This window comes from Anarrhichthys ocellatus, unplaced genomic scaffold (assembly GCF_004355925.1).
Source record: "Anarrhichthys ocellatus isolate YVR2014 unplaced genomic scaffold, GSC_Weel_1.0 scaffold6, whole genome shotgun sequence".
NCBI lineage: Eukaryota > Metazoa > Chordata > Actinopteri > Perciformes > Anarhichadidae > Anarrhichthys > Anarrhichthys ocellatus.
In genome coordinates this window covers 5042314-5063249 of record NW_022280036.1, presented here as the reverse complement: position 1 = coordinate 5063249, position 20936 = coordinate 5042314, and the positions used below count along the sequence as shown (strand labels likewise).

At 39.8% G+C, this 20936-nt stretch overlaps 2 protein-coding genes and 1 pseudogene across 2 annotated transcripts in view; all 3 read right to left on the bottom strand.

The window, feature by feature from the left end:
* The window catches only part of LOC116382794 (frizzled-3-like), a 30078-nt gene extending 27985 nt beyond the window's left edge, over positions 1–2093 (bottom strand). Inside the window, exons 1-2 of the mRNA XM_031846111.1 lie at positions 2010–2093; positions 89–1058 (exon numbers count right to left, since the gene is read on the bottom strand). Of these exons, the coding sequence (XP_031701971.1) occupies positions 89–496 (408 nt within the window). The 5' untranslated portion in view covers positions 497–1058; positions 2010–2093. The remainder of the gene's footprint in view (positions 1–88; positions 1059–2009) is intronic.
* A 242-nt stretch (positions 2094–2335) lies between these two features.
* On the bottom strand, positions 2336–7751 carry krtcap3 (keratinocyte associated protein 3). Its single transcript, XM_031846598.1, has 6 exons — positions 7163–7751; positions 5983–6167; positions 5267–5326; positions 4953–5150; positions 4605–4739; positions 2336–4378 (listed from the first exon to the last, which is right to left on the bottom strand). Exons 1-6 carry the CDS (start codon positions 7173–7175, stop codon positions 4307–4309), a joined length of 663 nt encoding a protein of 220 aa, XP_031702458.1. The 5' UTR covers positions 7176–7751; the 3' UTR covers positions 2336–4306.
* Positions 7752–9100: 1349 nt separating this feature from the next.
* LOC116383126 (nuclear receptor-binding protein-like) lies at positions 9101–20404 on the bottom strand (annotated as a pseudogene).
* Between the last annotated feature and the right edge of the window lie 532 nt (positions 20405–20936).

Below are 20936 nucleotides of genomic sequence, written 5' to 3'. Positions count from 1 at the left end.
ACACACACACACACACACACACACACACACACACACACACACACACAAAGCATGCAACGACTAAATGCCACAGAAAAAAACGACCTACCTCCATGGCCAGTGCAGCTGTCTGCTGGTCATAGTGATTCAGTAGATTGGGCATAAAGGTGGTGTTGTAAGGCAGATCGTGGCACATTCTCAGTCTGATGGGCTCACAGCTAAACTCACTGTGGCTCTCTAAGGACTCCATATGAATGGACAGAGCGGGTTTGACCACAGACAAGAGGAGTAGGATGATAGGGATGAAGAGGGCAGAAAAACAGATGGGAACTCGTTGTCTGCAGCAGATTGTTGTAGTTTTTGAAAACCAGTCTTTCATAAATCCTCTTCCAACAGGTGCTTGGATCCTAATGTTAGACATTTCTCCACAGTGGCTCAGTCTGATGACTTTATCATCATCAAGACCACCACTAGATAGCCCTGAAGACATGCTGGAATTGTTCTTAAAGCTCAACATTAGAAGCAACCGAGTCCACTTTCATTGTTTGTGGTGGAGATAAAAGCAAGAAATCCACAAGACGGGTAACCTCTGTATATGTACCATGAACTGCACATGAGGCCGCAATTCCTCTGTCGGCCATGAATGGAGCTGCTCTTTGTGTCAGTCTTCGAATTCACCTGTCATTGTAGTATTTGCTTTTCTTGTTTTCTTTTCTTCTTCAGAATGTGCTGGATTGTTCCTCATTTAAAAAAAACATGGCTTCTCTCGACCTCCTGGTAATCCCCTCTTTTTACAAACAGATTTCATCCTCAAACTGAAAGCATGTCGCTGAGATAACAAATCCACCAACAGCTGAGGGGCGGAGGTCTCCTCTGGGCTACTGGACATCTCTTTCTTCCACTCTTATTTGTCTGTGTCTCCCCTCACTCCATGTCCAGTGATGTTTCCAAGAACCATCTGAAGTTGAGCCCACAACAGGTGATCATCCTCCAAATGATTTCACAGATTCCACCGGAAGATACAAAGTCCTGTCTTCAACATTCAGTTGCCACACTGGAGTGGATCCATCAAGCAGGTCCTGCAGGTTTAAAACACACAAAGAAGAAGGGGCCTAATGGTCAAACAAGTGGAGTGGGCTTGCTTTGAGTAAAGCTCTACTGTATCTTGCATTGTCTCTTATCAGCCACACCCTTGTTGTCTCTATACAAGTCACGATTAAAGCGTATCTGATGCTCGTCCTATGTAGGCATTTCTGCAAGACCACGACAGACTGTGTATTTACTCTGCCATGTCTGATGTCTATGAGCGTTGTCTCCGCAGGCGGGTCATTCGCAGTTCACGTTGCAGACAACGTTCAAAGAAAAGCACGAGAACTTGTGCCGCTTTTTTAAGTTTCAAGCAGCGACTGTGGACGCTACACCTGCGGATGATCACAGACTCCCCCACTCTCGTGTTTGTGTGAGGTTGACCGGGGCAACAGTAGCGTTCCCCTGCGATGTTTCACACTCTGCGACTCGGTGTCTTTATGGTTGACTACACTGTAAACGTGGGTAGTGTGCTATTGTAGCGAGAGCGCAAATAGGAATCTCCATTAATTGAGATTTTATTTACACATGCGTCAAATCGTTCTCAAATCCAAGCAACATCAGGTAACGTTATTAGCTAGCGTTACCACTACAATGACCACGTTAAACTGTACTAAACACCTCTGTGGCGTTACAGGACACATCCCTTCACGTTAGCTCCTGTTTGAGGAGAACCTGGCTGGTTGCAGAAAGCACGAACCTTTAAAAAGGTGGGCTTCAGGGAGGCATCCTCGTTGTGTTGAGACGAGAATCACACGGTGACAAGCACACGAGAGCGTATCAATCTTGTGTTTGTCACCGCAGCGTCTGCAGCCCAACAGCGCGCTGTTTGTGCACGATTCCTTTACAGCATCATTAGGCGAAGTCTGTCTGTCTTACCGACAAAACATGAACTAAACGACTCGCATAGTACCCGTCTAATGTTACAATTAGAAATGCTTTACCTGGTGTGAAATGTAACGAGCGGTTCGGGCGCTCCTCGGCTCCGTTCACTGCAGTACTTCGCCGTTTCTCCGTTTGCAGCTGGTTGCAATCGTGCACGCGGATTCATCGTGACCGCGCAAGGACATGACAAAATTGGCCCCACTGGACGTTGCCTGCTGCAGGCTTACTGTACATAAAATAACAGCCGCCAATAATTTTAATAAATTAAAAAAAGAAAAACTGCCACTGAAGTGAAGGAAGACACTAACTGATTACTTCTGGGGTTAGGTGCAAGCAGTCTTCATGTAGAGAAGATGTGAACTAAAAATATGATGGACAGGCATAACAAAGTTAACATTATTAAAAATCTTTATTAAAAATGATACATTAAACGTATATACTGCTATAAAACCATAAAGCAAAAAAAATTAAGCATTTCACACATCCAAATTTGTAAATTAAAAAAAATAAAATCAGGCATTGTTACAAAATATAACATCTTTAACAAACGTTAGAGTTTACATCTCAGCTGCAGCAGGGGGAAAAGATTAGTGATCGATTTTGTCCTATTGGGCCGTCCTGCTCCAGTTATTTAAAGAGATTAGAATTCTTCTCAGAAAACAACAATGCAATCACTGAAAGTTTTGTATTATCTACCATAAATTCAAATCAATGTGTTTTTTTCATTTGCATAAATGTAGGTTTTCAACACAATAAATCTCAAGAAAATAACGCATGCTCATTTAATGGATGATAATCTAAGTCACAATAAATACCCTTTCACAAATAAGCGATTTGCTAGATCGTCAATTATTGATTTAAATTAATACATTTTGATAGGCTGCATTTATAAATGGACTGCATATATAAACTTCAGATATGGGAGATCCATTACTTCACAGGAAAAGATGTCCCCAAGAACCACATACTGTATATACTATATGCAATTAAGCCCTTCTGAAAATGCCAACACTATAATATCACAACATGTGACTTTACTTGAATTCAGTTAATTTAACCGTATTCAACAATAAGCTGACCTCATTTTCATCTTGTAATTTCAAATATAAATTGAATGAGTGTACTCTGAAATGGCAAAACAGATTTGTTGGGATTGTGTCAGTCAGCACGATGTCAATATTTATCCCTTACAGCCCGAGGATTAGTACTGCGTGCTATGATTCCGTTCCACACAATTGAGCATGGCATTAGATTAACCGTTTCAGCGCTGATCGGATCTTCTCTGTCGCTGCCTTGTGGGGCGGCGGGGGGGGGGGTGTCTGTGCCAGCTGAGGCGGCTGGCCCACATTCTGGTTTAACCTCTTAACATGACCCCACTTGACATTCAACCACAGTATAGTGGAGTACGCTATATAGGAGTTTATCAGCCCTACATTTTCACATCATTTGTGTTTTCTATCTGAAGCATATTTCTATGAAATTCAACTAGTCAAGGGTTTACCTGCAACATAAAGCCACAGCAACACATATAATACAAACTACTTTCAAGAAGTGCAATTTAGCATGTCCAATTTAATATGAAGGCAAATACTGTATCTGCAAAGAATTAAAGATACTTTGGCATTTTATGGCAAACACAACGCACAATGGTTTACTGAATGCATCCGAGTGTTTTAAAATCCATACAAACACTATAATACTAAAAACATTAAGAACAATAAAATATGAGTTTATAAAAGCTCAAATATACCTTCATTCAGCTAAAAATAATCGAGAAACATTTTTGCTTGATAATAAAATGTGTTTTCTTCATAAACAGAGGTTTCTTCATGGTGAAAGAAATGACATATGGCACTATTAAACCTGAACATGGATGGATATTCATAAGACTACATTTAAATCTCATTGTAGCTTCAACACACATACTGTATATGTTCACTGAATCCCAATATCTGCACAAAAGGATCTGCGCTTTGGACTGCACCTTCTGAAACGTACATTGTGCGAATATATTTTTGGGATGTTTCACTGTCAAATATTTTACCATGAGTTTCACCAGGGACAGATGCACTGACATCAACCCAACTTCATTCTGCGAATGATTCACACACAAGATAAACGTTTTGGTTAATAAATGAAAACAAATAACCCATCCATGAATCAGGGTAAGTGGCTGTATGATACTGCAGAGCAAGAACCAGGTTCTTAAAACTGATTTCACTCCTGTTCCACAGTAACACTCACCTATCTGACTGTAGGGCAAAATCTACTTGTCTCAACACAGGTGCAGCAATGCCTTTTGGGATTTAGCTGTGCTTGTCCACACAGAGTGGTGTCCTTCCTGCTTTTTGTTCAGTTAGACGTCAGGTTTCAAGCGCCGTCCAATCAGGCGTTGGCTTTGGGGAGCGCACTCAGCTTCTGCCTCCAACTGGAAAACAGAAAGGAAGGACATAGTCTGTGTTCAGTCATCATGAGTGAGTAGGTTTGTCTTTTCCTTTTAACCTAGAGGAGAGGAGTATGACAGACCAAGTGGGAGTAGATGAGAGTGGAAGGGTTGTGTGTGTGTTTGGGATAGAACAATATGTGTGTGTGTGTGTGTGTGTGTACATCTGAGTCAGACAGAGATTCAGACAGACACACAGCTCCCCACACACCTGCTCTTTGATGTAGCTGTTCCCACAGGGTGCCAGCCCTCTGAGAGCCAATCCAACGATGAAGCACCAGACAGACACTCCAACCTCAACTGCTGCCAAGAGAGCACAAGGGATCCACAGTGCCAGGGTGGTGTCCTGAGAGACAGGAAGTGATGGGAACGTGGAGGAAAAAGTGTGCAATAAAGAAACACCACAAGGTCAAACATTTCTCCTGTGATGCTTTTAAGGAATTTCATGCCTCAAAAGTTGCAGCTTGAAATGTGCCACAAAGATCTAATTGGGGGGAAAAATGGAAAAGTGCAGAAGTATGACGTGAGATGAAAATGTAAGAGAAGAGTTTAGACTCACATAGATTCGTGTGGTATCAAACGGGCATCTGGCACTGACAGGTGACCGAGCGTTGATGGGCACCTCTGTGTCATTGCATCCCAGCATCAAACCCTCACCATTGTGGGCAACAGTGATACCTATTGCCAAGAAGAGCCCAACGCAGCATGCTGCTGAGAGCAGGGCATTCAGGAATGATGCTATTAGAAGTCCTATTTGCTGGAGAGGCAGAGACAAAACAATATAAAACAGAAGGCGAGGTAACTATTGAACCAACACAAAACAATTGACTGGAGTGATTAAATCAGCAGTTGAAAACAAATTAACGTTCTTACGAGTTTTAACACTGGAAGGTTCCTTGACACCACAATGGCAATAATCCCAGTGGCAATGCTCTGGAAGATTCAAATGACAAGATGGTTGTTTCAGCTTTAGTAGGGTTTATTAAATGATGTGCCACAAGTAGTAATCCTGGCCCCAAGGATTTGAGGCTGCATTTTTCATTCGGGGGCCAGGCTAAGTAGACTTCAGACACAAGTCTCACAAAAATGGTCTTAGTAATGGCAGTAAGTGAGAAATCACAAATGCCAAGCAGTGCTGGTAAGATATCTTTTTGTTCTTTCTGTGCTGTAATACCCCGTGTAGAGTACATAGTATGGCGTACATTTGACATTAACAGCATCTCATCATCAACAGCTGCCAGTTTATCTGACACTTCAATCTAATGAAGCCTACCCTGGAGCAACTAACAGGTTTGAAAAACCAGCTCAGTTATAATAAGTGGCAAGTTGAGTCTCGATTGCTCAGAAAAATACACAACACTATCCAGAGTGAACGATGGAAATCATGCTTGATGTTTACTGCATGTTAGTTAGTCAGTTATTCTAATGCACTGAGCACGGAAAGTCACAGGGAAGAAATCAACATAGTTTTTTTCATAACTCACATTTTGATCAGGATTACTTTGCTTTTGAAAGTTCTGTAAACCTCTTGGTGCACACTGCAGATTTGACATTGGCACAAAGGATGAATGTCTTAACTATTGACTCACCAGCAGGCCAGATGTGACTGAGATGATGTTGGCTATGGTGTATTCAGTGGTGATATGCTGGCTGGGTTTGGAAATGTGGCGGAGGACACTGCCATGGACAATAGCTCCAAGAATGAAGTTGATATGGCCGATCAGGATGAGGGTTAATCCCATTTTCATCAGCCTCATTGGCCCTTTGTCCTTATCTGGATGACGGAATTACAAAAAAAGACATACATTTATATTATTATTATTAGATACAGCTTATATGATCTAAAACATTCCCTGAGTGAAAGTTTGAAACTGGTTGGTTACAGGGTAACAATAAATTCTTCTACCTTTCACAACTGTGTTGTACACAAACATAGTAACACAACAATTCATATTCATTCTGTGTTATAGCCAGACTGATACTGGATTTTGAGGGCCAACACTGATACCAATATTAGAGTTTAAAAAGTCAAACAAAGACAAATAATCCTGTTAAATGACTTATTTCTGTCTTGCTATGACATTTACCTGATTTCCCAGAATGCATTCATACATGTTTGTGCTTATATTTCATGCACATATATACAGTGCATTTATATCACCAATATCCAAAGGCCTATATTTTGTGCAGCAAGTATATTTAATGCCATCGGTGATGTATAAACAGTAACAGCAGCATGACTTGCATATGAAAATTAAGTCAAATTTTGGGCTATCTGGTCACAAACATCAAACAATAAACTTGCAACAAATGAAAAATGTGTCCATTTGATTTTATTTCTGATAAACACAATTGTCAACAGTAATGCTTTGGATGCCTAAAGCATGGATTGTTCTACATTACACTGTTTGCTTAGGGATGTATTTGCATAGAATGGCTACACTCACCGTGGGTGGCTCTTTGTGTACTGAGGGATGTGAGGAAGCAGTGAGGGCATGACGTGATAGTTCACAACATGTAAATTACCAACCTCTTCTCTTGTCAGTCTATTTTAATGCTGACATGACATTTACTCTAGGATAAAACAAGAGTAATTCATGTTATATTCACACCGACACGCGGAGATTTCAGAAGTGAAAACATCCTACCTGCAGGCCAGCGGTCAGTTACGCTCGTGGAGGGGAAACTAGCGTCGGACACACAACCTCCACAACGTTACTTACCGAACGCGAGGCGTTTTTAATAACAAGTCGCGATAGAAGTACTCACCAAACGTGCACATCTCTGCTGTGTCGGGCGGTTTCCCTTTTTGAATAAATAAATGACCGTAGTTTTCGAGCAACTGTTCAGAAGCAGAAACTCCAAACGTCCCTCTGTTCACTTCCTGTATGACGTCAGGAAACACACCTGTGAATTACCTGCGTCTTGCTGGACGCCGAGGGGCGCAAAAGTCATTCCACATTCACTATAAGCGTCTTTGTTGCATCGTTCTCACAAACACCATCAGTCACAAAACCTGAAAAATCTAAACACACAAAGCCAAAAACAAAACTTCATATATGTACAATGTATAAAATGACGATTATAATAAAGGTTAAGTTTAAAACTTCCTTCCTGCTAAAAACAACAAAGTGAAGAATTTCACACATTTATTTGAAAGAATAGTCATACTTTGCAGATTCTGTCAGGATACACGTCTCAGAAATGACACACGCATTTACTGGCACTCATGTCATGTACAAAATGGAAGCATATACAAAGCTCACATCCTCGAGTTACGGGCAAAAGCTGCCCACCCTGTATGATTATTTAATAACCAGTTTCAACACCATCAATAATTTGGATGGAAAATATAGTAAACACTGACGGAGAGAGAGAGAGAGAGAGAGAGAGAGAGAGAGAGAGAGAGAGAGAGAGAGAGAGAGAGAGAGAGAGAGAGAGAGAGAGAGAGAGAATATAAAGCTGGTCTGGTGATCACATTGGTTGGTTTTTAACACTTCTCTGTACATGAAATGCACTTACATTCTCCTGGCTGATTTTAAAACATATCTTTGGAATATACAATCTCAGCAGTTCACAAACAGAAAACAAAATAAACATTAAGATGGACTACACATGTATGTATAGCAAAAATGCAGATTGGAGAACATTAGTAGCCGGAGTACATTTTTCAGAAATATATGAGTGGAGATCGTTGGATTATTATGATCTCACTGGTGAGGTGACTAATTTAAACTGTCACTGTAATTATAAGACACTTCAAGTATAGTCTCAAAAAAATGCCAGAAAAATGGTAAGTTATTATATCGAATAGTATCGTAACTGCGTTTTTTTCTATACATACTGAGAATGTTATATTGTCTTTGCTTTCTTCCTGCCGGTTTAAGTTCCTGAATTGTACGAGTGTTCAGAGACAGTAGTACCAGTTGGCCACAAAGAGTGCTGAGCCAAAATGTCACAAAATAAAAGGCCACAGGAGACTCCCTGATTCCAATAGAAGTCGAAGAAAGACATATTTGATGTACAAATTTGTATTCAAATTCAGGAGCCTCTGCGCTCTGTGAAGGTCCCAGTTTTATCAAATGGTGATCAAATGCAAACAAAAGCAATAGAAACAAGAGACGTTGTGTTTTGGCTCAGACTCTCAACAATGTGGTCTGTGTGTGAAATCACAGTAAACATAAGGGAAATAAGTGAAGGAAAACACATGCTATACAGTGTCTTAAACATAAATAAAACATATGAGGCTCTCATACAGATGTATCAGGAAAAGGCTCGGTCCTCTTTCTATAACATATGGCAGCTGAGTTCAGTACACAAGTCTCACATGAATGGGTTTTACAGGAAGAGTAACATGTGTGAACCCAACAAGCAGCAAATGGTTAAACAATGCATAAAATAATACAAACAAACTGAGAAAAGAGGACGTTAAGGCATGTGCGTGGGCCCAGCATAAGGCAAACAATAGAGTGAAACATAAAAAAACACAAACGAAAATTCAGTAACACTAAGTTCACAGTACCTCAAAGTAACCAAGTAGCCACTATCCAGAGAGAGCTGCCTTGACGCCTGCCCAACATGTGATATGCAGTTGTGCACATACATTTTGTTCTGTATCGAAGGCTTTTATTTATTTATTTATATATAGTCGATAATATATATATATATATATATATATATATATATATATATATATATATATAATAAAGTCAACTGATAAAGCTGCTTCTGCCATCCAGTTTTCAAACTATTACATATATTTAACCTGCTGGTGACAGGAGGGTCAAACACAGACAAGTCAAAGAGGCGGGAATGTTGATATATTTCATATTTTTGCAAAACAAAAGGGAGCCGTCTCATCCCATTGGGCGATTCAATACATAAACACCTCACACTAAAATACAACGGGGGCTTGAGGAAAAAAAAGTGGTTTAAAAAAAGTAAAGCTGTCAGTAATTGTGTCAGTACTGTTGTGATCACGTGCCTGCTGCAGCATTAATGAGGTTAACAGCCAACGCAGTCAAAGAAATTAAACACATATTCATGTATGTTTTGACTTTTACAATAAAAACGTGAAATCAATCCAGGTGACCTTCTTTTGGAGTCATCTGGACTCCTGTATAAATGCTTTATGGTAAAGGCTTTCTGTGCTTTTGGAAGTTTTAATCCCTGATGCAGAGGAGAAATCCCACCCTTTTGGTCACATTACCACCTAAGGCTTAGTAGAAAAGACATAAAAAAAAAAAAAAAAAAAGCACTAAATATAGTCACCGTGTTGAGTAACCAAAAAGAACATGTAACAGGGTTGTGAGTGTACTTATGAGACAGTAACATAGTTGAGGAAACCGTTGCTAGTGAAGAGCTTGGCTGAAGGATTCTTCTAGTAGAGCGGCTATTTTGTTTTGGTCCACCTGTGAACAGAAAACAACCATTTCAACAATCCAGGACATTACAGGTAACAGATAAACCAGTCTGTTAGACAGTGGAGATACAGCCCACTCATACAGCTGAGACACACACACACACTGACAAACAGGAAGTCAGTCCAACAGGTTTTAAGTGTCCATGAAATCCACTAAGAGGAGTAAGTCATGAAGACAAACGCCGACATATGCTCTCACCCACAAAGAGATGAAGTGGCTATATTACATTAGCATGGGTGGGTAGGTAGGTGGGCACAACAGTACATATAGAGCAGCGAATGTGCTCTTAGAGGCGTAGTTGTGTACGTGATGGATGGTATGAAGAAGAGTCAAGGGTCACCTCACCTTTTAAAAGAAGCTGAATTTTCACTGTTTGGTACAAAAATAACACACTCACCTACAGAACCACCCACACACGTTTGCCTAGAGCTTTGCTCACACACAGACACACACACACACTGAATCTCTCTTTAACACACAAAACACCCACCTCACTGATTAAGCCCAGCTGCACCAACTCTTCAGCCATCTCTTGAACGTTCTCATCTGAAAAACACACCAGTACAGTTAATAGTGACATGTAACTCACCATCTCTCTTGGAGTTATGCAAATACTATTAATACAACTCTACCTCTGAGAAAAGGTCAGGCTTAGGGTAAATACCATATTCAGAAAACATGGTCCAGATGCTGCTTTTAACACATCCCCCCCTTTAAACATGAAACACCATCAAACAGCTGTTGCTGCTGTTGCTCTTGGCATCTCTGAACCCATTCTTTCGTTGGGTGATACCATTTTTATTTTCCTGTGGATGTCTGGAAAGAATTAAGTGATATCCAATACAGTTAAAAAGGACAAAGAGTCTCGAATGGGACTTATCTGGAAGGAAAGTGGAAAAGCCAACATGTTTCAACCAGCATGGCCCTCATTAGTGCATGATCTGTTAAAACACGTCAGCTTTTGAAATATTTCTCTTTAGCCTTGCTATTAAGGGCTTAATAATGACTTCATGAATAGCCCTGAGCCTCTTCTCCTTTACTCAATGTTAGAGTGCCCAGAACTCTCTTTCTGGACTCATATTTTTCCAATGTTGTAATGAGCCCTGTGTTCGTCCCAAAATCCTAATTTACCCCTAGCTCATCAAACGTGTGTCCTTTTTTAAACTGTTTAACCCAAAAATCATCTGTAAATTTCTAGTAAGACTTCTTTCAAGAATCAATATTCAACAATTATACATTTACGAAGTAGAAAGGTAAACATTAAGATTTCTACACCAGCAGTAGTGTCAATAATCCTGTTAATGTTACAATGAAGCTACAAAACCTTTAGTTCTGTTAAATAACTGGTGCTCTGCCTGAGCTGTTCCTCTGACTGTACATCACATGGAAGTGTAGAGATTCACTTGAAAGTACAAGGCAGTGTGCAGGAAAGTTAGTTCCCCAAAAAACTGAACTACAAGTGAACTACAAAGGGCATCAACAGCAGTTTAAACAACATATATGCAGGATTGCACAAAATATGGAAATATTGGGAAAATACACTCAGAACAAACCTGCTCAGAATTCCTGATATAAAATGTTCCATAACTTTTGATGCCTACTTCCTCCTGAAAACTTTAAGATACACCTTCACAACCCTCCTTTCAGTCCCTGACCATTTGTTTTTTTAAATGAATGGTCTCTAGTGCGAGTGCTTTTTACTGTTATTTGAGTTACCGCCCATATTAGGACATTCTTTGCTTGTGCTCAGTGAGCCGAGAAATTGTCATGGTCTACTGAGTGTTAATAACCTAGCGATCAATTTACAACTATACCAGGAATGTAGCTGGGGCAAGACAAACAAGTGGAGGAGATGGAGCATCCAAAAACGTTGACATTAAGAAAATAAAAGCACCAGCAACCCACAACTAGACGACGAACGGATTGATACTGGAGCCGAGTAAGAAGCTTCCTTGCATGTTTGCGTCTTGTGGTCTGAAAATCACGTAACTAACAAAATACAATTTAGTTTTTAGGGAAAAACTCAGGCTTCAATTGTGAAAAGGTTTCAATTGAAGTAGAGTGTAGGAGAGCTATACAAAGAGGGGTGAAACTGAAGTGGCTCAGTTTGCTTGTGACCCTGCACAGAGCACTTTTGGACTTTGGCGTGTTGATAAGTAAAGCTTTGAAGAATATCTCCTGATATCAGCAGGAGGGACTGTTTACAAGGAGGGGAAGAAGAAAAAAAAAAAAAAAAAAAAAAAAAAAAAAAAAAAAAAAAAAAAAAAGAGGACGAGGTGTCTATGATGTGAAATTACACTATGCGTGCCAGCGGATATTAAGGTGCGAGTGTGCAAGAAAAGACATATGATGTGAGAAAGAGAGCAGATGAGTGTGTGTGAGAGAGAGACAGATACAGAGACAGGCAGATGAGAGCCTGGGAAGAGATGGTCACATCTTGACACGGGTGACAGCTGTCAGCTGCAGCCTTTCACAGGCCCGGCATTCCCCACACGCCTGCAACATTACACATGCCTACCATACCTGTGTTTGCATGTGCACATTGGATCATACTGACTTTGTTTTTCTGACCAATGCAACAGTTGTGTTGTGTGTGTGTTTTTTTTTCTTCCTGAATTAAATAAGTAGGTAAAACATTCAGAGTTTGCCACAGGGAGTTATTGTTTTTTTTCCCCCCACACAACATTTATTTCAAGCCACTGTGGCCATTTAAGGCATTTATAAGGTTTTCGTGACACATAAGCGACAGTTAGTCTCCCTGCCTAAAATAGTCTTGCTACTGTATATTGTGACGCCATCCAAGTTTAAACCCTCTCTGGAATCTCTCCCTCACTTCCCTACACGCTTCAGTGCACACATATGGAGAGGAAGTGTATATCGAAGATCTGTGTGTGGTCAAATCTGAGACTACGGTGGATTTAGCAATGCAGTAATTTATACAGACATAACACCATCATTAATCATCTCCACCTAATCAAATGTAATCCTACCGTTAACTCTAAACCCAAGCTGTAAACCCTAAACTGTCCAGATGTATACAACGACTACATCTCATGAAAACCGTCCTGCTTAGAAAGAACTCGCATGCATAAACACGTATCATTCCCTCTCCCCCCCAACACACCGTATGCTTTCTTTTGTTTTAGCATACAATTTCACACCACTTCAGATGTAGTGAAACTTGACTTTGAACTTAGAACATTGAATTTCAGCATTAAGAAAGCTGTGTGGAAATTTTAGGATGTGGGCACACAACAACAAAAAATAGTGACTGAATCTTGAAGCTCCGAGAACGACTAAGTGTCAGTGTGTGACAAAGGGGAGGGACTTACAAGGTAACATGTCACAGCTTAGATGTCTATTCAGTTTATCCTCCAGTTTCAGCAGTAATGTTAGCTAAAAGGAGAGAAAGATACAATTATTATTATTATTATACTTCTGACTAACAGATGGTTGGAATATGGTGTTAAACAATAAATACTATTGCAGAGACTTACGTGATATTTTGCCCCCTCCTCGACAGATTCAACGTTGCACTGCATATGAACGACCTGCAGAAGAAGTATGGGACTCTAAATATGAATGGTTCTCAACTGGGGTTGAGATTTCAGAACAGCACACTACTCTACCGCAGCAAATACACAATATACATGTTGATTCAGTGACTGATCGGGACAATTCTAAATTGTTAGCATCAGGATGCTAACTTGTAAAATGTCACCATTGTGATTGCATCTTCCTTTTGTAATAAGCAGCATAATCAGTAGTACACACCCGTCGTGTCTCCAGCTCTGCAGGTTCGGGGGTGGGGGATTTGACCAAGGGGACGACAATGGGAGATTTAACAGTCTCCTGTTGAGGCTGCTGAGGACAGGGCAGCCCGAACGCTGTCATTGGATAAATACCGTTCCTGATTCAGGGAAGGAGAGACAAAACAGAGACATGGAGAGGTGGATAAGACATCAGATGGAATGAAAGAGAGGGGGGAGAGGAGTTGGGCAAAAGATGGGAGTCATATAAAGTAATTAAGCAACAATGATGAAAAAGTTTGAGGTAAAGTCAGAAATGAAAGAAGAGATGAAAGAAATGAGGTGAAAAATAAGAGAGAATTTAACTAAATCCCCTTTTTGAAACTACATCATATATAAGAAAACCAAACATGTAGTATTCAAAATGAAGAGTCTTTGTTTCTCTTTCCATATAGTCAAACTTTCACAACCTTAATTACTAATGTGTACCACAAAAGTAACACATAATTCAATAAAAAACTAAATCTTTTCAATTTAGTACATTTAGTTACACAAAGTCTGTGAAAAGTCCACGACTAGTGTTTTAGGGTATTATGCCATAGCTAGATTATTGTAATGGCAGATTCATTACAATAGTCAGGTGGCTTAATGTTGCCCCCGTGTGGCCGGATAGTGTTTCTTTTTGGGGTTTAGAGAAATTGAGAGTTTGCTCGGACTCTTGCTGCTTTCCTTCTTACCTCACATCCTCCAGGAATTTATCAAGCTCCAAGGCAGGAAACTGTGAAAGCCTACAGAAGAAATAAAGTTAGATGCTGCAGCTTGAAATAAGATAATAAGCGTTCCTACAAACTCAGGATTTACGAGTAATGAAAAACACATACCAACAAACAATATCAGTAATAATAATAATAATAATAATAATAATAATAATAATAATATATTTTCTATGTTTTTTCACTTTTCTGCCATTATATTGTTATTCATATCTTCCTGTACGGAACATATTGCTGTTATAACAAATACCTCTATCTGAATGACTCCTGTTACTATTTGTGCTGTGTTCAGCTAACTGACGTATATTTATGGAGACCAGCTTCCGGCCCTTACTTGAGCTGAACATCCTCTTTCCTCTCAGCGACGACCAGGTCGGGGTCCAGGTTCTTCATAATCTCTTCCAGGGCGTTCTCAGGAATCATGTCTGGACAATTATAAACCGTCTGTGATTAGGTGATGCTGGTATTTAGCATAGATTTCCAACTTTCTCCCCCTAGCCTTTGTCTACCTTCTGCTGGGGGCTGTGAGAGCACTATGAGCGACCTGTTTTACATTATTCATAACCATATGATCAAGTGTTTGTACAGAAAAAGGTGATTTCTAAATTGGATATAGGCACCTCTTCCCGCTCAGCTAGCTCACATGTTTTGTCTTATTTGGTCAATCTTCTCATTAACAATTTCATTCTGATAAGAGCAAATCAAAATGAATTGAAATCTGTTATTCTGTGTCTTTTGTATTTGTGTTTTAAAGACTCACGGTGGTGGCTGACAATACAATGTGCAGCCAGCAGTTTCAGCAGCGGTACTTCAAACAGAGCTTGGTTGAACAGCAGCTCTCGGGCTGTGGGCCTTGTACAGGGATCACACTCGAGGCACTTCTGGATTAACTCCTACAGAAACAAACATCTGGGTCACACACTTCTGCACAAAACGTCTTGAATGCACAAATGGGACTTTCAAATAAACGCTTAAGACACGTGATCTTTCAAGATGCACGTGGACATGCAAACACACGGTCCACTCTCTCCATCTCACCCTCTGCAGTGGGTCCTCCAGTAACTGAATGGCGTTGTTGATGGCCTCCTGAGTAACTAAAGAGGACTCTCCGTTCCCCTGGACATCCAAGAGAGCCATCTGCAACACACCGAACATGTTAACCTATTTAAGAAAGGACTCAGGCCGTCCTATAATGCACCATGGGCCACATCTCACCTCTAAGGCACACACGCCAAACGAGTAGATATCTACAGCCGTGCTGACATCGTCAACAGCTACAATGAGGAAAGGAACAAAAAGAAGAGAAATAGGTACAGATGTAATATCACAGACCTAAATATGCCCTTCACCTGACAAGTAGCAAGAGCTGGAATCAAATGCGTGGTCAGATTAGTCTTGTTCACTTCTTTGAAAAGATATTTTCTGATTTAAATCAATCTTAGATTCAGACAAAGCTCTTGCAGAGTTGATCGTGTTAAGACAACATTTACAACACTGTAACAATTAGAAGCCTGACATGTTATGTTTAATAAAAAATGGTTTCATGGAAACACATTCATCAAACAAAGGAATTGTACAATACTTCTATTGTGCTATACCACTATATGATCTGGTCATATCTTCTGACATCTTTCTAACACATCTGTATAATCCACTTTACTGTGAAGGTCGGGACACAGTCATTATCAGGAACAACAGAAATAACTATAAAGTGTCATAACGGTCAAGTCTACCTCCATATTCTGGGGCAAAGAAGTGCAAGTTCTTCTGTTCCTCGGGACACGTCTTCACGTGATTGTTGATGGTGTCTGGGGCGACTGCAGATGAGACAGGAGGAGAGAATATGGGGGGTGTATAGATGCAAGATGGCGAACAGTGAGAGAAGTGAGTAAGAAGCAGGATTTAGTAGACCAAGGAAGTTGAGGAAGACGGGAAAGAAAGTATGTGAAAGAGGGTGGGACAAGAGGCAGCGAAAAATAACATTGTTATGTTATCGATAACATGATATGCAACAAGATATTTTCTTCAATTTTGAATGTCCAAATATCGCAGAAGTGTCTTTTCCTGGTTTTTAAGGCTGCATTAAAATAAAGTGGTCATTTTCTGATTTTCTAGCTTATCGATTTTATTTTGCTTTTACCTATTACTGATTGTCTAAAACATAATTGTGTACATTTGTTGTGTGAAAACAATAGCCAACCCCTCCAATATCGTTACAATATCGACTCATTGAGGTATTTGATCAGAACTATTGTGAGATGTGATTTTTTTCATATGGCTCAGCCCTTAATACCAGCCTTGTCTTCATCTAAAACATTGCGTAAGCATTATTGCAGTACACTAGAAACCAGAAATACTTTAAATATTTTCCCATGTGTGTGTTTCCTTTTGTGTACGGGTTGCAATGATTTATGTTGTCTGTTGCTTGTTTCTTCTTTGCACTGGAACTGATCTACCATGCTGAAACAACACATTACCACCAACTATGTTGCATGGAAGAATAATAACATATCTTGTATTTCTAGGAGGAAAGTTGCGTGACTCTATACCTGATCCGATCTTGATGAGTCCGTTGTGTTGGATGAAGATGGTGTCACAGGTCAGGTTGCCATGGATGATGGGAGGGTCACACGAGTGGAGATAACTGAAGAAAAAAAACATCCACAAATACAGACTTCATTCGGAAGGGAATGGCTTGTTTTTATTGTGAGTGCATTTTTCATCAAATTTAACAGAATGTCTGAAAAGGTGAGACCAACCTGAGAGCAGACAGGATCTGTGTGCACCATCTCTTCCAAGCCTGTAGGACCATACACCTTATCAGAGCTCTTACTAGCTGCTTTCCAATACGGAGTAACTATTACTTACATAAGTGATTTCATACACAGGATGTTTACAAACTCTTTCTTCAATTTGCCAACAGCCAATTGCTAATTAATGCGTAAATTAATAAACTATTCATCCTCGCTTTGGAAAGCTTGAATCTACTCAATGCTGTGATAAAAAGGGTCAGACTTTCATAGACCGTTATTCTATTTAATTCTAATTTACATACAATCAGTTATTACCTTTTCATTCATGGTTTTATGATTCTTCTTTGTCTTCTTTAGAAACTGTTTCAAGCTTCCTGATGACATGTATTCAGTGATGAAAATCACCTGAGGGAGAGGAAGAAATTAGGGGAAACTTCATGTGCAGACATCGTTCAAATAGAAAGAAAAAAATACATTTTTCGAAAATGATGATTTTATTTATGAAGACTGATAAAAGTATCAATAACCAGCTGAGGTCTGAGACTCACCCTCGCCCGGTTCTCTTTGGTGTCGGCCCAGTACTTGTGAAACTTGACGATATTTGCATGTTCCAAATGGATCAGTTTATCAAATACTGCCTTTACTTTCTCCTAAACACACGGGAAATACAAAATATGATCAATTATATAATATGTTATAACACTTATTAATAGACACATTCTGACTCTTCTGTTCCTCATTGGTGAGTAATATGTCTGAAACAACCATTCATGTGAACAAACTATAAATAGAATGTTGTCATATAGTTTTGACCTTCTTCCAATGGGTGGCCAAACCCTCGTCTCACTCAGGATGTGATATTAAACATAATACATACATGCAAAAAAAACAAAAAGAAAAGGACCCGGCAACTGTTTTGATGATTGAGAAATTGTTGAAGTCATCTTTTAAGCATAAATGCCAAACACTGCCCAGTTCCAGCTTCTCAAATGTGAGGATTTGATGCTGGTCTTTTCATATTTGATAGTAGATGAAATATTATTGGGTTTTGGACTGTTGGTCTGTTTTTACATTTTCTAGACTGAATGACTAATCAAGAAAAGAATTGGGAGATTGATCGATGATGAAAATAATATATTTCTGCAACTCTTTAATACACGATGCGAGCGATACTGTGACAGTAGTAGAATGTACGCAGATTATCATGTTTACAAACCTGGACAGTCTATAACTGCTTTATAACAATGGGACTTTTTTACTTAACTCAACACTTTATTGTAAAGAAGCTCCTTAAATGCCAACAATCATACACCACTGACTTCCCTAATTCATGATCCTTACATTATGTCAATACTATTATGAATCAAAGTTACACGATTGATCTGTAAGGCAGGGAACCTCTTAAACTCCACTGGCATTGCTTGACACTGGTTTTTCCACATTGCAGACCAAGAGCTGCGTCATTCTCACCACTATAACGTGTTCGTGAACACCACAGGAAAATAAGTTTTACCTAATTTATCTTAATACTTTTCATCCTGTATACGTGCATGAACTAATGAGGCACAAAAATGTTCTCTTCCCTTTTATACGTTTTGGGGTGAAATCACAACCACACTTTAGCAAGTATTTTTAACGGTTGTATTCCAACATACTGTAACACTGACTCACCTCAAGCTGTTTGAAGTTCTTCCTCTCTGAAATCATGACTTCGTTCCATACTACCTCTACCCCTTCCTCTGTGTCCATGGCCAAGTATGCATCATCTATCCCTGGGACATTACGCTGATTCACCTACAGTAGAAATGAACAGAAAATAGCTTATTAGATAATATATTTCTGTAGTGACATGAAATACAAGACACAGAAACAGTTTACATCAAGTTAACAGAAAAACTTGAATAGAAAACAGTCAATACCATCACCCTCCTGTTTCAGCTGACGCAGTGTAGAAATACTTGTGCTGTTAACCATAGCTTCTGCATATGAACACTGAACAAAGATATGCTTTTTGAAATTAACTCCTATCAGATGAAGTAAAGGTTTGAAATACTACTGAACCTGATCAACCACAAAAATACCAATTTGTAAGGAGCAAACCCGTTTTTTTCATACTAAAATCTATTGATAAGTTTGCTGTAAAAAGTCATAAGAGTTCACATTCAGAATATAAATTTGCTTGTTTTTGTCTCACTTAAATGTAATCTAAAATGTAATGCAGATCTAAGATCTACATCGCAATATTACTGCATCTTTTATTCCAGTCTGGTAAACAGTCAAGGGCCAAAAGTAATTTTGAATTTTGATTTGTGCAGAGACATGCGATATGTCTCACAATAACTATTACCTTCCAGATGGTTTGAACAGTAATAATTAGTCCATGATTTTCAGTCGATACCATCAAAGCACAGCCCTCTGGCCGCTCTTACCTCCTCTCTGCGTTTCTGCCAGCGGCCGCAGGGACTCTCTTCCAGAATGTCTGACTCATCTTCACTCTCGTCCTCATCCTCCGTTGCTGTGGTGGCTGGAGGTTGTATGCAGGCCACAGGCGAAGAGACAGATGCTCCACCTTCTACCTGTTGAACATTACTGGACATGTGCACTGCTGGGACCTCTGGCTTGTTTCCCTCTGTACCTGGAGCTCCTACCTCATGTGCCTCCAACATCATGACACAACTTGTATGCTTGCTCCTGTTCCTGGGCTGAAACAAGTTCTATGAAGCCTCTTTCTTGCTTTCTCCTCTCTGTTTGAGCTGCTCACACGTCCATTTTATTCTCTGGCCTGGCTTTTAGAGCTCAAGGAGGGGGGGGTCTGTAAACAAATGACACATGCTTAGATTTGTAGCCTTTGGTAATAACATTACAAATATCTTTTCTAACGTAAAGTCGCCCCACCTAGCTATTAATTAACGTCACCTACTGAGAGACGAACTAATCTCATATGCTTTATTGGTAAAGTTAACAGTTACAGGACCCTAAAACATCAGTCAATCAAACGAACTAGCTCCCAACTGTAGTTACTATAACTGTAGATGTGTGTTGCTAATGTCAGACGTTAGCTTAGAGAAGTTCAGCCTCCCAGTCCTTTGCTAACTTTCCCTCGGCTAACAAGCTAATGACACGTAAATAAACAAACAACTAACATAAAGTTAACGAGCAATATATATAAATCCTACCGTGGAACAGGAAACTACCGCCGAACAAAGAGCCCTGGGTTACATACTGGTGAAAAGGCAGTAAAAGGAGATGCTTTTAGACAAAACATGCTAGCTAGTTCGTCATAAAATATGTTGTTGGGTTTCAAGTCCCTTTCTCTTAGCAGAAGTGGGAGGGGCGGGGCCGCAGTTCAGGAGCGCTTCATTGCGCGCAAAAAACGCAGTGGTGTCGAGTTACTACTCGACCAGCAAAATAAAACACACATGAAGTTTGAATGATACATATTGCATTAAATACAAGGTTAAAACGTACCCTATACTAATAAGATACTGTAGCTAATTCAGTTAATGTTGTACTAACTCCCAATGTACCAAGTGTTCATTCATAACATCATAACCATGTCATATATAATATATTATATTATGAGAGCATTTTATTTGCCCCTTTTAAGCGTAGTTGCAATCTCAACATTTATTAATTTTCTAAAATCAAGCGCACTTGAATAAATAATTTGGATCTGACGGTGAGCCGCAAACAAGATAGTTCACATCCGTAATACTGGTTTGGAGGGAGCGCTTCACTAAACTCAGCCAATGGGGGGCGTTCCTGTGGAGCATGACGGCAACGCCCCCTGCTCTGATTGGCTCGTGTGGGGTACAGGAACGCTCATGTTTTCTTCTTCTCTGCTT